At 40.3% G+C, this 17,130-nt stretch overlaps 1 protein-coding gene across 2 annotated transcripts in view; it reads left to right on the top strand.

Annotated features, from left to right (window-relative positions):
* Positions 1-17,130, top strand: part of sema4gb (sema domain, immunoglobulin domain (Ig), transmembrane domain (TM) and short cytoplasmic domain, (semaphorin) 4Gb) — a 33,711-nt gene that overhangs the window by 2,047 nt on the left and 14,534 nt on the right. For both annotated transcript variants that reach the window (XM_054752671.1, XM_054752670.1), the window contains exons 3-5: positions 14,678-14,826; positions 15,805-15,867; positions 15,990-16,088. In XM_054752671.1, the coding sequence (XP_054608646.1) occupies positions 14,678-14,826; positions 15,805-15,867; positions 15,990-16,088 (311 nt within the window). The remainder of the gene's footprint in view (positions 1-14,677; positions 14,827-15,804; positions 15,868-15,989; positions 16,089-17,130) is intronic.

The following is a 17,130-nucleotide window of genomic DNA, read 5'->3' as shown; positions in this document are numbered from 1 at the left end:
ACATCCACAGCAACGCATGACATAAATCAACTACTACCACTACATGGGTGATAAACAACAACAAAGCACTAAACATAACATATAACTTACTGTTATTTCCAAATGCTCGCAAGGCATGCTGGGTAGTCCAGCATTGCATGTCAACTTTAGAGGAGTCCGTGTACAGCTTGTACAGCAGTATAGCTTTACTATCCACTGAAAATGAGTCAGCAAACAGCCATTATAGTCTAATTAGCTGGAAAGTAGTATTCGGAGCAAGATCATTGTGTCTGTATGTTTTGGGTACGCACGAGTGCTGCCGGTGCTGTGGTTCATGACGGGAAATGGCTGTTTGTTGACTCCTTTATCAGTGCACAGTAAATCTATAGCCTACTGCGTTTCATCAAGCCGTTTATCACGTCTTGTCAAAGGACAATACAAGTGGAAGTAAACTTGAATGTACTTTAGGGTAGTCGGTGTACAGTCGTCGCTCTTTTATTGCGGTTAATCGGTTCCCGACCCACAATATGCGAATTTCCGCAAAGTAGGATTCAATTTTCCATCTATCCATTTTCTGTGCCGCTTATCCTCACTATGGTCGTGGGGGTATGCTGGAGCCTATCCTAGCTGACTTTGGGTGAGAAGCGGGGTACACCCTGGAGTCCACACAGAATGAGGGGAGAACCTTTTTTTCCACTCTATCTCAGCCATGGCCTAGTTTTTAAAAACCCGCGATATAGCGAGGGCGACTGTATAGCTTTACTGTCCACTGAAGATGAGTCAGCGCTTGTCTAAATAGCTGTGCGTACACCTTGCAATGAACATGTCCAAATATTACCCTCAACAAACCGTAGCTCCCCCGGTGCTGACAACACTCGTGTAGCCCTGGATAGAATACCTTGCTACTCACTTGTGTTGCTAGGTATTGAGTGTGTTGATTTTCACAATAATCTATACAAGCTGTACACTGACCACTCTAAAGTTACAAGCTTTTTTTTTTTTTTTTTAAGGTTTTGCCATATACTGATGGTGGCACTCCTTTTTGATGAAATGAATGCCGGCTTCCATCGATCAAGAGGAAGAACTTAATCAGCACCAGGAAGTTTGATCGTTTATGTAAAAGAAAATAAAAAAAATGTAAAAAGTTTAGCCAGACATGCAGAGTGTCGGCTCTATCAACATCAATTTTGCATTTCACGAGTCATCCTCGACCTACTTTCCATGTGTGCGGGAGCGCACTGGTTTGTGTGCTGCCTGCGAGGCTGCGCGGGTGCATGCATGGGGGGTGCCTTTGGTCCCATGTGCAGGACATGTACCCTCCCGCTCCCTGGTGGTGACACATGTCACAGTCATTTGTGCAGCCGGCATTGTGAGGCTGTATGAGAGGATGTGTCAAGCTGCATAAGCTGACAGTATGCTTGACAGATGGCCTGCATGAGTGGGAGTGCAAGGACGCGCGGCAGGAAGTGCAAAAGCGATCCAGGCTGGCATCAGCTTCTTCTGTAAGCTGCCTGCAAACATCCACAATGTCACCTGCGAGGCCTCTTAACAAGCGTCGGTGCGGGATGACTCTGGCAAAGGTCCAGATGAGCCATCCTTTAAAACGTTCAGTCTGTGACAGCCTTTTAGGCCCCTGGAAGAACCGGCGTCTCCCGTCTTAAAAGCTCCTTCGTGTGCTGCTTTATGGCTTCATCTTAGCACAACACTCCAATTTAACCTCACTATTCTGTCGACGACGCGTAGTAAAGCACAAAAGCTGACCTGCTTCTGCCCCTGCCACCAGACGTGAAGTAATGCCCGTGTGAAATATTCATGAGAGCCGTCCGACAGGCTGAAAAGATGTTAAGTCCACACGTGCATGTGGTCAAAACATGCATAACCTCATGCCTCCCCGAGGAAAGAACTCTAGAAATTCACGTGTTGCATGTAAATGCTAATAGATGCTAATAAAAGTCATGAATTAATACATCACAGGACACCCTGTGGCTTTAATCCTCAAGAGTCCCTTTAACTTACTACCCTTTGTGGATGTTTTCTATTTGGGGACAAAAAAAGTCCTCTCCCAAAAACTGATATAGATTTATATATTTTAGCGGGGATTTTATATATATATATACAGTATGTCACAAAAGTGAGTACACCCTTCACATTTCTGCAAATATTTTATTACAGTATGTATATATATATATATATATATATATATATATATATATATATATATATATATATATATATATATATTTCAGTGTATGTGTATACATATATATATATATTTCAGTGTACAGTTGACGCCCCTACAATGTAAATAATCCGTTCCGAGAACCTTTGTTATAGGGTTTTTATGTTATACGAAGCGTAAAATACATGTAAATAGCCTAATCTGTTCCAAGATCTTCCCAAACTCACCTTTGCCCTTAAAAATATTCAAAGTCCACCAAATATGGTGGGAAAATATAAGAAAATGTTAGCATAAACATAGTAGAGTAACATTCCAATATAAAATAAGGTAATAAATAAAATTACTGTAAATGAATAAAATTGAAAAACAAAAACAATTCTACCGTTCACGAGATGTCTTGATCAGGAGCGCAAGTGGAGGCAGGAAGGAGGAGGAGGACTAGCCTGAGTCGAAACGCGACTCAAAGAGTCTAAGAGTCAGCTGGTCTCACAGACAAACGCACACGCTCTACACGATAATGCTGTGTGCAAAATTTTAATTTGTAACTTAACTTAATTGTTTAAGTTAGTTTAAGGCCGACTACGAAGAGGAAGGAGGTTGAAGGGACAAGCCTGTCTCTCACACAAACTCACGTACCTGCTGTATAAGTCAGCCAATGAGATGAGAGCATAGGCGGTGCCCTGATAATCAGCCAATGAGAGCGTGAAGCGTCAGAAGGCGTCACCAAGTGTTAGTCTGAACTTGAACCGACTTGAGGCATTAATAAAGTTGATTGAAAAAGAAAACTTGACGCTTCTTCTTAAATTTCTTCTGTAATACGATGCAAAAACTTTACATAAATTCTTTACATTCAGTGGAATTTACGTAAAAGGAGGTTTATGTTATGCGAGGTACTACTGTATATGTTCAATCCTAATTAAAAAATTTAAAAAAACACAACACAACACATCTCCCAAAAAATAGTATTAAAAACATGTCTATTTTTTCCTCAGATCTTTCAATCAGATTCAGTGCTAATAATAAAAAATAGATATATTTAATTATTTTTATTATTTGAACCTTTTCAATGCCCATTTGATTAAATGATGTCTCTGTGTTTATTTTGAAAATACATACAAAATGAGTTGATTTCCAGTATAATAAATGTTGGGGATTAAAAAAAAAAAAATCTGGCTAAAATACATACTTATACATAAGTTTAGTACAGTAATAAGTTGAATTTGATGGGTTTTTTTTTTTTTTTTTGCGGTGCCTGATTCTTAACTTACTATGCTTTGAGGGTATTAAGAGACAAAAAAGTCCTCTCCCAAAAACTACTATAAAACCATAACAGATTGTTTTTTTTTCTACTTGTTTTGCTCAAATCTTTCAATCAACTTCAATCCTATTAAAAAATACCAAATATATAATTAATTTTTAAATATTTTAACCCTTTATAAATGCCCATAACTGACACATGATGTCACTATTTTATTTTGTTTTTCTTAAATGCAGTACGCATAAAATTAGTTATTTTCTGTGTAATAAATGTTACCAGGCTGGGGATTTATTTATTAATTTTAATCAGGCGTAAAATGTACATAACATTAGTAACAAAATTAATTTTGATGCTTTGGTTTTTATTTATTTATTTATTTATTTTTTTTTTTTCAGTGTCACATTCTTAATTTACAGTACTACCCTTGGAGGGTATTATGGGACAAAAAGTCCAATTGGCTTATAACCACAGTTTTTTATTACACCATATCCTCATGCATTTTCTAATTTCAGGGTTTTATTTTGGAGAAAAAAAGTACAATTAATTACTACTGCTCTATACGTTAGATCCCTGCTAATGGCAAAAGAACATGACTAATGCACCCATAAAAATCATCTAATTATTATCTAAACTCTATACTACAGTATTGTCCACACTTATACAACATCGTGTCTTGTCAAAGCATCTTCCTGCTGGAAAATGTTGAGTGAGTTGACTTGTGAGACAGCGCCCTCTGCTGGATTCATAGCTGCAGCAGTCATGTTGCTGTTACGATTGCTTATACATTCAGTGATAGCTAACGTCAACAGTTAAACTTTGCCAAATGGCTATCATGAGCTGACAACAAACACGGCGAGCGTGTGTGTGTGTGTCGTGTGGGACGTGGCTTGAATGCTCGGCGCAAGAAGAGGGCGGGATAGGGTGCTTGCAGCACGTCAGAAAGTTAGCGCACTCAAGGCAGCCGCTTGCAAACAGTCCCTTGAAGTGTTACGCAATAGAAGGTCGTCTTTTTCTTTTTCTTTTTCTTCTTCGGCTCGCTGGGCCCGGCAAAGAAACGTGGAGATGCTTATGTAATCATTTGGATGAAAATGACGACAAGCGACAGCCGTGACGCCGTCCCAAGACATTCAGTCCGTTTTCTTCCTCCCAGCGTTTGTTCCCGAAGCCTCCTCAGTGCGAGCATGTGTGCGTCACGCGCTGAGCACGCTCACTCGGCAGTCGAGTGACCTGCTGCGAGTCATGCAGGAAGTCTCATTTGGTATGATTAGTAATCAGACTAATCTCCATACTCTTCTTCAAAAAAGCCAGAGACGTCTAGCGATTCTGACACCAGACTCTGACTTTCGACTTTTGTCCGTGTCGGTTGCTCCGTCTTGTTTGTGACATTTTTGGAAATGTCAAAAAGAAGCAACAGAAGAAAGTTAATTGGTAGTTCTAATTGTATTTTTTGTTTTGATTTCGTGGGTGTTTTTTGCTCACATTTTGCAATCCACCACTGCCACAAATACATTGCAGTCCTATGGGAAACACCGCTATATTGGCTTTACTATCATCCAGACCACTGGTTCTCAACAAGTGGATCTTGGACTTTAAAGTCAACTCAAGCAATATCTTAGTCATCTTCCTCCTTGATGTATGTACTGTACATTGCACAGTTACAAGTCAAATATCTGATTTGAGGCCATTTTGGTATTTAAATTGACTTACTATGCATTATTTGTAGAGTATGCATGCAGTTCTTCCTCATTTCCTTAACAAATTCCTGTAAAATGCACTTTGGACATGTAATTATGTCTGTTCATGTTTCAAAAGATGACGATTTTAAAAAACAAAAGTATTTGCTTGGTTTGACTTAAATAAAAGTTTACAAAATATAAACAAACAAATGAAGACATAAATAAATAAAATGAAATAAAGGCCAACATGCTAACTACTAGACCACCGCGCGGCCCGGAGCTCAACTTAAAGAAAAAAAAATTCATCGTAATAAACAACAAGCCAGAAACATGACAGCTGATTATTCACACACAAAACCTCACATTTGTGTCTGGTTTCCACCCCTAAATAATAATAATTTTAATTGAATAATAATCACTTTAATATTATTTAATAATTGTAACATAAATTTTAATTTAATAGTTTTTCTCCTTTTTTGTTGACTGGAGAGGACGTACATGCCAAGAGCTCTGCTGACAATACTAGAATTTTGAACTATTTTGGTAGGGGGTCGGATTAAATAAGCTCTGCTTCTTCCTACTCATTGTTGGACATGTGGAATTGTAACATGAAGCATTCAGTGTAAACTATTCATGTTGAAAAGAAATGAAATCATCACCATTACCACTAAATACAATGACTTAAAAGTGTAAAAGAATATATATATTTTTTTTAAAGAATAAGTAAAAATGTAAAAAAAAAAAAAATAGTACAAATAAAAATGACTTGAATAAAAGCGTTAAAAAATGACAAATAAAAATAAAAAATGACTGAAATAACAATGTAAAAAATATATAGAAATAAATACAAAAAAAAAAGACTTAAATCAAAGCGTAAAAAAATAATTTAAAAAAATTAAAAAGACAAATCAAAGTGTGAAAAAAATAAATAAAAACAAATGAAATAGAAATAACTTAGGTAAAAGTGGGTTGCGGCTTCATGACCATTGGGAAATGTGGATCCCAGACTGAGACCATTTGAGAACCCCGGATCCAGACCCAACTTGGAGGATTGCTTGTGTCTGAAGCCACCACCTGTGACAGATCAGCTGTCCATCTGTCAAACTTGAACACACACACACACAGTTTGATGGAGTGTGTGTACGTGCGTGTGTGTGAGAGAGATCACCTCATAGCGTTGTTAAGCAAAACCAACATGAAAGATTGCAGAAGATTAGCAGCCACCAGATCATGTACAGGCAAGGAGTATTTTGCAAACTTTAGTTGTTGTTGTTGTTGTTACTTTAACAACAAGGTCAGCAGGCATGAATATGACTCCCTCATCCAGGAGCGCGACGCCAAAAGCCCGCATCAACACGACCAAGGTCGCCTTTCTGCCTCGAGGCCTGTAAACGCGGGCCTCGTCATTATTGTGGTCGTCATTGCTCTTGCACTTTACTTCATTGCATTTATTTATTTTTGAACAAGATAGGCAACACATCGGGGCTTTTACCAGCTCATGCGTGACTCACAAGCGAGGCGGCGCTCCTCTCTCCTTGTCGCCTCGAGCCGCCGCCATGTTTGCATAACAGTTTGTGTAAACAGAAAGTGAGGCTTTTCTGGCTCGTGCGTGCACGCTTTCATTCCTCTCGCCTACAGCTGTTTGCTGCCCATGTCCTGCACGCGCAGTACAATGTGTATTGTTGTGTGCACGCCTGACCTTTGATGGTGTAGGAGTCTGTTTGTCGCATCCAGTCATCCAGGGGGCGCTTGATTTTGTAGAAGTTATGGGCCAAATTGTTGACGTCACATACGGTCTGGAAGGCTACAATAGAGGCATTTTATAGTGATAGGTAGATACAGAAGGAAAATACACGGCTAACATGGTGATTGTTTCTGCAAAAAGCAATTGTAGACACATTTAACTCGTTTTGGTGCCATTTGCTGTCCATAGTTTTTAAATATCTACCTGGATTTTCCTACAAAATGTTGGTGACAAGTCATAAACAATGCGACCGCATTACTGCAGACGCTGCGCCGATCCGCCTGTTGACCTCACGCTCCAACCTTCCCTCACTTGTGAACAAGACCCCGAGATACTTGAAGTCCTCCACCTGGAGCAAGACCTCACTCCCAGCCCAGAGGGCGCAATCCACCCTTTTCTGACTGAGAACCGTGGCCTCGGATTTAAAGGTGCTGAGTCTCTATTAGGCCTCTATTAGATTCAAGGAACACGTGGAGGGAAAACGTCCTCGCTGCAGACCTCAGGAGCCCCGTTTATTTGACAGTGCTGACAGAGGCCATCAACATGAGACTGGATAATATGTTTGCTCTATGCAAATTTTTGTTTATTGAACATTCAGGGTTTGTTTTTGTTTTTTTAAACAGCTCAACACAAAGTGGACCTCAATGTAGACAATGGTAAGGAAAACTGTCCATCTCTCTCATACCATTCTCTTCAAGCAAGTAATCTCACAAAATATTACTGTGGCTAACATTACAAATAAAGTGGAAACAAAACTCACAGGGTGTTAGAATAATAAATATTGCCAACTTGGAAAAAATAAAGTGCTGTAGAGTCAGTAGTTTAGAGAAGTAGGACTGCACCCATATACTGTAGTACAGTCAGGCTTCACTTCCAAACACTCTTTTACACACACACACACACTTTGGGGCAATCCATATGGAAACGTTTTCGGGGTCATCCAGTATTTTATTGTTTCAGCCTCTCATCCACTCGGGAATGGCGTTGTGGGTGACCTGAAAAGGTATTTTGTGATAACGGCTTTCAGAATGGGGAAAATCTGAAAACGTCAGCTTGTCGTTGCCGTGTAGACAGGCAATACGAGAACGAAGAAGTCACCTCGTCGTTGTCACGTGACCAGAAGTGAGCTTTGATGACAAGCCAACACGTTTATGAATATTTCCAGTGTCATGACTCACCATAGACGACATTTGCCCAGGATTTTCTTGTCTTGTACTCCCAAAATGACGCACATGTAATTCCACGAGCCTTGAAAAGCTGAAGAGGATGTGTCACGTTGTGTGCCCTGTGGTTCCGGCCGCGTCCTTGTGTATTACATTGTTTTCACTCAGTTATCCGTTCCTATTTAATGCAACTATTTACTAATCTGGCACAGTGTAGCCACGACTTTTTTTCAACCCGCCACAAAAAAAAAAAATCCCAAAAACGACAGGGCCTTTATCACTCCTTCTCACAAGTTTTTAGTGCCATCTCATTGAGCACTGTGTGCACGCGTGCTCCCTTCCACCTTTGTCACATTGACACGGGCCCCCCAAATAGCTGTCCTCGGCTATGCCTGCCGATAACTAGCAGCTTGCTCGTAACCCAAATTTTAGCTCGCAGTTCATAGCAAGAAATCAGCAGAGGAGACTGCTCGCAGTTAGTTGGGACACTCGTATGCCAAGGCACTGTATGAATGACAATAAAGACAATACCTGCAGTGCACCAGTACCTTCTGTCATCTCCCTGGCATTTGAGAGGCGACGTACTCCGTGACAAGTCAACTCACAGCGACAGTAGATACAAATAACTTTGGTTTTGTAGAGAGAGCCATCTGCTAGGGCTTTTAAAGCAAAACGTACCAGTCAAAATAACCTTTTCTTTCTCCATTTCTCATCAATATTTGTTCCCGCTTGTGTGTCCACATCAACTGCCACAAGGCTGCGTTTCTTCAAACTACGGTGAGGGTCAAACAGGACGCGCGCACGTTAATCGCGCGTCAAAAGAAATAGTGGCGTTAAAGGGAATTTCCGTTTTGACAGCCCGTTTTTGCCGGCGTGTATCTGTTTGTTTGTTTGTGTCGTGTTCAAAATAACTTGAAAAGTTCTGAATGGATTCGGATGAAATTTTCAGGAATTGTCGGAAATGGCATATGGAAGAAGTGATTACATTTTGGCTGCGATGCGGATTACCGTCTGGATCCAGGAATTTTTAAAAATAATTCTTTAACATTGCGAGATAGCACCATTTTCGGCATTTGTGCATATAACCCCACAAAAAATGGTCGGAGCACTTGGTAAAAAAAAATACAGGGCAAGTTTCCAACAGCTTCTACAAAACATCAAAGACTGATGGATGAAATGGAATAATTCCAGATACCATGATCCAGAATATGAAAAAATAGGGAACCTTTGGAATGGTCATCATAGGAAGACAACAAATGAAGCTATAAACATGCAACAAACACCATTATATATAGCCCAGACACTGTGCCAACGGATTTGTTTTATCTTCAAAAGCTGTGAAAATGCGATTTTTGTAAATAACTTCTGAACTAATATTGATATCATCATGAATCCGATTGCTAATGGTATGTTTTCATGGTCAAGGAATCTTAATATGTAGATAAAATAAATGTAGGACTAATATTTATGGTGTAAATCACAATATAGGAGGAGCGCTATGGTGCTTGGCAGAGGTCTGCGCTACATTTATTAAACTATTATTTTGTATATGTTTTTTTTATTCATTGAAATTGTTCATTTATCTGTCAAATCTTACAAGGCTCAGAAGTTGCACTTGCACTTAAATTCACCTTTTGAAAATCCTGTTGAACATGTTTATATCTCCGTCAGTGTTTGCCTGAGCAGATGTTTCTGCTATGTGAGTGCTGCATTTTCAGTACTTAAGTGCCCACCAGTGAGTTCCAGTTTGAGGCGCTGGGGGGCTTTAATTGCTTTCATTTCCGATATTCCAAAGATCTCCCATCCACATCAAGGTTTGTTTACTCTTTGAACTACAAAAAAAAACAAAAAACGTCCTTCATAGGATGAGTCAGCATGTCGGGACATTGTGACAGGACGGTGAACAGAGACTACTTCCTGCGAGGACGCGTGTGGCGTCCAGTGTGACTATCCTCGGCCAGTGTGGTCATGTGACAGCATACTGGAAGACGCTTTGTTGTGGTTTAGCCGTCAGATGGTGTGTTTTGAACCTGAGGATCCCCTGACTGGTTTGACAGCATTTCCTGACACACTTAAACGCACCACACAGTCCTCACCCATGAGCTCCAAGGCACCAGTCACCACAAGGGGAAATAACTATTCATGAGGGTAATGATACAGTTGTTCATTTACATTATAAATGCACTTTTTTGGAAGATTGCCCATCATCCATAATCCTTATGTGTGACATGAACACACGTCTTTCTCTTTTCTGTGCATGCTAAAGATATAAAAACAGCTAAAAAGAGGCAGGTAATTAACGCACATAATGGGACACACCTATTGCGCCTAGAAAGCCGGCTATTAAAACACCTCCAACAAGGTTTTATGGTTTTCTTTTCATGCTGTGAGCATGTAGTAGCAGGTACATTCATGATAACATGGAGTACTTGCACTATTTTTCTCATTTGGAGCAGAACTTCCTTCCTGGGTGCATTGATTTCACATAGCAACATAGAAAGGAACGCTACACCTAGCGTAAAAACAAAAACACAGCAGCAGTGCTGGCAGCTCCAATATGTAGCATTACCTTTTGCTAGTGGCCTGAGATGTTGTGAGTGAGCGTGTGGTGAAGCTAGTCACTAGCCGGCTAGTAGCTAGCCGGTGTGGTGTCACTACGCCAGTAAGGTAGTTGTTTGGCATAACAATGTTAACTCATTCAATACCAAAGATTTATAAACCTGAACGCCCGATCCCAACAACGTATTTATATGTCTTTCACGAGAGGCTAAACAAGGTCCTGATCCAACTCCTCAGCAAAGGATTCAACTTTAGAGCAATTTTAATGCCATAAAAATGGCCACTAGATGGCAGAAGTGCATTTGATAAGCGTTGAGAAAGGAGAAACACACATGATGGGAGGAAAAGCCCTTGCATAAAAGCAGCTGTTATATTGCGTACCACACGAAAAAAAAAAAGGAGGCATTGTGGGGAAATTTTACCACATGCACACGCACACGCATGCACACACATGCACACACATAGTTCAGTTCCAAATGTAAAAATTGTAAATAGTTCGTGGTGCTATATTTGTCAATAAATTGTTATTTTGATGGAATTTTTTTTTTTTTTGTGTTGTTTATGTTGCGGTATAGTTGTTTAGATATTTGAGCTGTCACAAAAGGAAAAAAATATTTGTGTCAAAGTGAAAGTTGATGCTTGAAATGTATCTCAAAAAGCTGGTTTTATCCCTTTTTCTATAGTTGGGAACTGATATTTTCCTGAAACTTACCTATGTTCTACTGCTGATGACTAAAGAACGCAAAAAGATAGAAACAAGCTTTTTTCTGATGAAAGACGGGAGTCTGATCTTTCTTTTGGTAGGTTCCATGTTTATATAGCCGTAGAACGCAATATTCTGTGTGCCTTGAAAGATCAGTCAAAATCGTCTAAAATGGCCGCTACTGAAGGGGTTGTCTTTTGAAAAATAGCTGTGATTGAATGAGTTAAAAACAAAAACAATAATAATAATAATAATGTCACTGTAGCTTAGTTAATATGCAGGTCACATTATGTAAATGGAGCGCTGTTGGTTCTTTTGGAGTTTATTTTGTGTGCATTCTTAGCTACGTCTTTTTAGCTGTTTTTTATATCGTTAGAACGCACAGAAAATTTACTCTTTTTCTTTCACCTAATATTTGCTCCCAAATGCTGATACTATGTGGGAATGCATAAAGGTAAGATTTGATGACCTTATTGAGTGCTAATGTGCATATTTTTGGTACACATGCTCTCTGAAAAACTCCTACTAACTGGTGGATGGTGGGTCTGTATTCATTTTGTGCTTTTAATTTGATGTTGTTCCTCTCATAGTTTTACACAATACATAACAAATAGGATGTATGTATATTTTACTAATGTGTTGATGACTAGCTAATGCTAATGTTAGCTAATGCATGCACTGCCACTGATCTGTATTATATATCTGGATAGCTCATTGGCGATGACTTGTGAAGCCACACGGCCGCCATATTGCCACTCGCAAGAAACACTTCTCGACAGGCTTTTGCATTCGTGGTGAACTTCTTTTATTAATTCGCATTGGACACAAATTTTGACTTAAGATGCCTGCACGTGCAGCTATTAACTGCACAAATCGCCAGTTCAAAGGCTGTGGACGAACATTTCACCTGTAAGTATGATTGAAATGTAGATTTACCGTGCTTACCAGGCATTGTATTCAGTGCAGTTAGCAATCCAGTTTGCATACAATTGACCCGGCATGACCCTTCATTTGGATAAACAACAATTTTTTTTTTTTTTGCTGCTGAATGACTGACGTAAAAGGATTCATTCATATGATATGTTCTGGAAAATAATATTACTGAACATGCATACCGGTATGTTTGAGATTGCAAACAACTTATTGTCTTACCCAAAGCATATGGTTTTGTTTCAGTGTTGTTGTTTTTTCTGTGTGTGTGTGTGTGTGTGTGTGTGTGTGTGTGTATGTGTTTATGGTTATTACACATTATGGTAATCACATATTATTCCTGTGTTTTTTGTTCAAATTTATTTCTATATCAGAAAAGAGGTTATTTCTATTTCATAACACAAACAAAAAAAAAATAAAAAATCAATGTTCAATGATTTTAAAACTTGTCCAAAGTCACTCTCTTTTATGATTCATATTTTGTACAGACGAGAGCATAGTGAATTGTATGAAAGTAAGAAAAAAAAGTAAAGGATCATGACCATGGATTTTAGTGGAAAAAAGGGATGGGATATGCAGTTAAAATTAAAATCTCTTTCTAGAGGAGTAAAACTATGCATTGCTATAGGGCAGTGCTGAGCCAGGGTGCACAGTAGAATTTTGTCCCAAAGGCAATGAGAATTGGAAGGGGAAAAGTACATTTATTATAGCCAAAAGATAGAGAATAACGTATCAAATGGTTTTTAAGGGACGAAGGTTGCGTTACTTGAAGGAATGGGAGAATCTCCCCGCTTTTTAATGTAAAATATAGATGTTCTGCAAGCCTCTTCATCTGCTTTGTACACTATGTACGCTGTGCCAATGTAGTCGAGATGTGAGTGGTAAGATGGCGTCTCTGTGGCTTCAGCGGCTTGCACGGCGGCGTGCGACGTTTAAGCTATCCAGATATATAATACAGATCAGTGGCTTGCACTGCTAGCGCTGAATTTGCAGAAGCCCCTATATAGATGTCCTCAGCTATGCCTCCCGTTAACTAGCAGCTCGTACCCAATTTTAGCTCGCAGTTCCAAGCAAAAAATCAGCTCAGAGACAACTTGCTTCTTAAAAAAAACAAAAAAAAATCACTTGTTAGTTGGGACACTCCCATACCTAGGTGCCACTGTATAAGTGGCAATAAAAAATACTGGCAGTGCTTCAGTACCTTGCCGCTTCTCTCAGGTCTTCTTCTCTCAAGTCGACGACGAGAAGTCCGTGCCAATTCCAACCAAAGCGACAGAAGATACAAATAACTTTGGCCTTGTTGAGAGCCATCTGCCAGAGCTTGGAGGCTAAATTTACCAATCCAAATACCCAATTCTTTCTCCATTTCTGCTCCATATTTGCTCCCGCTTGTAACCCGGTGACCGCTACTTCCTCAAACTACGGCGTCGGCCGAGGGTCAAACAGGACGTCCGCACGTTAATTGTGTGTCACAAAAAAAATATTGTGCCTTAAAGGAAACTTCCGTTAACACGTTAACTTTGACAGCCATAAAATAAATAGACGCAGCAGCGGCACGACACAGCGGCGGCAGCCAAATGCAGCCCACCACAGCTTCAGAAAATTCTAGGAGAAACCCTGAAAGCTATTTTTTCATTTAGAAATTATGTAAAATTAATTCATCCAAAAATATTTTAAAAATTCAACTTTTAAAGAAAATAAATTAACTTAAAGAAAACGGGAAATAAATGACTAATGAAATTGATAAGTGAACATCACTTTATCATCACTTTTTCCTGTTGGCGATGGCGGCGAGGACGGGAGGGAACGCCCGCTTTGTGCTTTGCGATGGCTTCTTTGTTGAATTCAATCGTGTTTCTCCACTTCTTTATCAAAATGCTAGCAGTTTTCTTGGACCCCATTGCGGATTATTCAGCAGCTGAACACAATTTTAAAAGAGCGCGGAGGCTCAGTGTTAAGAAACACTTTGGTTGCTTTACTTGGCCGCTCAGTTCTGCGAAAACACACTTGTGCGAAAAGTAGGGCGCACGAACCCCGAGCTTTATCTGTATCTCATTGGGGGTTTTTTTGCATGTGATGATACACAGGCCTGTAAAGATCCAGTATATTCTTGAGGCGGTGGGGGCGGGGGCTCAAGAGGGATTTTAGGGCATTCAGCGGGAACAGTGTCCCAGTACTGCCATGTCGCATCAGCCCTGGTGACGCCTCATCATCATCATCATCATTCACTGTCAGTGCACTAAGGATAATGTTTTCTTAGTAGGTCATTCATCCATGCAGTATTTTTACGTCCACGTGTCACACAAATCATTGCTCTCTGCGCTTACGGTCGTTTGATACCATATACGGTACATAAAACAATGAACAATAATACAATGAAGCTATGTTTATTATGGAGGTCAAAAGGTGACAGCGCAACAATAATAATTGCTATGCAATGAACATGTCTGACAATATTAACCTTGCAACAATGTGGATGTCCGCAGGCCTGCTCGACAGCAGTCGCTTCACCGGATCGACCCGGAACTACAGCACCCTGCTGCTAGAGGAGGAGGCGGGGCTTCTGTACGTGGGAGGAAGAGGAGCGCTGTACGCACTCAACGCGTCCAACATCTCCACCCCCGCAAGCCCCCGGGTGAGTGTCAAAAAGCTGCCGCCGTCTTCTGCACAGAGCCGACCAATCACAACAGAGTAGGCGTGGCCAAGAGGAGCCAAATGCAGATTGACCCTGTACAAACTTGAGATTTATGCAGTGTTTTATGAAAAGAAACTTACCATCATGCCCCACTGGGATCCAGTATCATTTTAAAAGCGCCCACAATGAGCAATGAGCAGGATAGGACCTTTTTAAAAGTAAAACGAAAAGTGCAGGCCCCTCCTCCTCCACCGCCACCACTTCTTTTCACAAGTTTCCTGCCATTTGTGAAGTCCTAAAGGAGGACAGACTAAATTTAGCCTCAAGCAGATTGAGCAAATCCAATTGCGTCCCTTCAATTTTATGGCAGCTAGATTAAATGCGGCAGGCGTTTCTGAGGAGTGGCGTGTTTTGTCGCTGGAAAATCAAACTCTTCTTCTCCTCCTGCTTATCTCTATGCGTGAGCCGGCCACAACATTAGGTACAGACCCATGCAGGACATTAAGATTTCTACCTTTTTAAGAGACTCTTCCTTTATCATGTTTGCATGTTTAAGGACAGTGCAAATGTTAGAAAGAGCTCTCCATATGACACAATCCATATACAAGCTAACAAACTTGAGCATTGCATTGTCGTTTTGGCAGATGTACTGTTGAGCCACTCAAATCAATGGGCACCAACCATCACACTTTGACGCCATGCTCCACCCACATTTCTCAACAAAAACTCAAAGCCTTTGGAATTTAGCGAGGCGCACTCTTCTACTATACCCCTGTCAAATTTGGTGTTGATCAGATCTTTCTCCTTGGAGTAGTACTTCAAAGTACGGCGCAAGGAGGTGTCAGAAATTGCTGCTTTAAAGCAAAATGGCCTACTGGCTGTTTGTTTCTGTGGACTGTGTCTTGATACATGCGCATAAAGACTTTCTCAAGTTCCATCTGCGACCACGTGCTTCATTCCCCCTCCTGCTCTTTGCAGGTGGACTGGGATGCTTCACCTGAGCAAAAGAGGCAGTGTCTGAACAAAGGTAGAGACAATAAGGTGCGTGCCGCGTGCGCCAACATCAGATTTATGAAATAGCATGCAGACAGATGGGAACGTGTGTCGCATTAGCTGCTTCCCGATGATTAACGATTCATTCTTGTGTTTGCCTCCGTCTGCAGACCGAGTGCTTCAATCACATCCGCTTCCTGCAGCGCCACAACGAGACTCACCTGTACGTGTGCGGAACCAACGCCTTCAGACCCCTCTGTGCTTACATCGTAAGAGCTTGGAGCACCTTTAGGTGCAACCAGTACGCACACAAGTGTTTTGCTGCACTGATGTTGGGCTTGAGAGAGAGGACGATAGGCTTCTTCCACACCATCTCCTCCATGCATGCCTTCATAGAGCTTGCCTTGTGCGCTGGAACAGAAAAAGACCCCAAAGTGTTCCCACAAAGTTAGAAGCAGACAATTGTCCAAAATATCTTGTTTTAACCTCATTAATTGGGGTTAATTGGTTCCAGACCCAACTGTGATACATGAATTTTTGCAAAGTAACATTCCTTATTTATAAATGGAACAGTTTTGTAAGTTTTGGAACAGTTTGGAGCATAGAAAACATGTTTATGACCTTCCAAGTATGGTTTTTAACACTGTTAGAGCTCTCTAGATTTAATAACACCCCTATATTCACCTTTACACTCCTATTACCCAATATAGTAGACATAATAACATAATATAGACTCATACAAATTAGCATTGGGAGAGTTCTTTGTTGTTTGTTTTACTTCCGGTTCTGTGCAGTACTTCCTGTGGTCATCTTCCTATTGTGTCATCAGTGTAACATTACTGACACCTAGTGTCCAGCGTAGAATACTATATACCATCACAGCGTTTTTGAATCTGTCTTCTGAATGCCTTATATTTGTATTTTAGTCTTCGAAATACATTTTTTAACTTTATTAGAGCTGTCTAGACCTGAAATAACACCCCTATAGTCACGTTCCACGCTTAGTGCCCAATATAGTAGACATAATAGGAGAAAATAAGATGTACTATAGAGTTACACGTTAGCATTGGGAGAGTTCCTTCTTGTTGTTCCTTGTTTACTTCCTGTTCTGCAGAGTTCTTCCTGCGGTGGCTATTGTCTCATCAATGTAACATGACTGACACCTAGTGACCAGTATAGAATACTTCATATCATCACAGTGTTTTTGAATGCATCTTCTGAATGCCTTATATTTGTGTTTTAGTCCATTTAGCCACTTTTATGCATAAAAATTCTTCATTTAGGGCAAAAAAATATGTAAAATTACCTTAA

This window comes from Dunckerocampus dactyliophorus, chromosome 15 (genome assembly GCF_027744805.1).
Source record: "Dunckerocampus dactyliophorus isolate RoL2022-P2 chromosome 15, RoL_Ddac_1.1, whole genome shotgun sequence".
Classification (NCBI taxonomy): Eukaryota; Metazoa; Chordata; class Actinopteri; order Syngnathiformes; family Syngnathidae; genus Dunckerocampus; species Dunckerocampus dactyliophorus.
The sequence above is the reverse complement of the archived record's forward strand: the minus strand, read 5'-3'. Positions and strand labels throughout refer to the sequence as shown.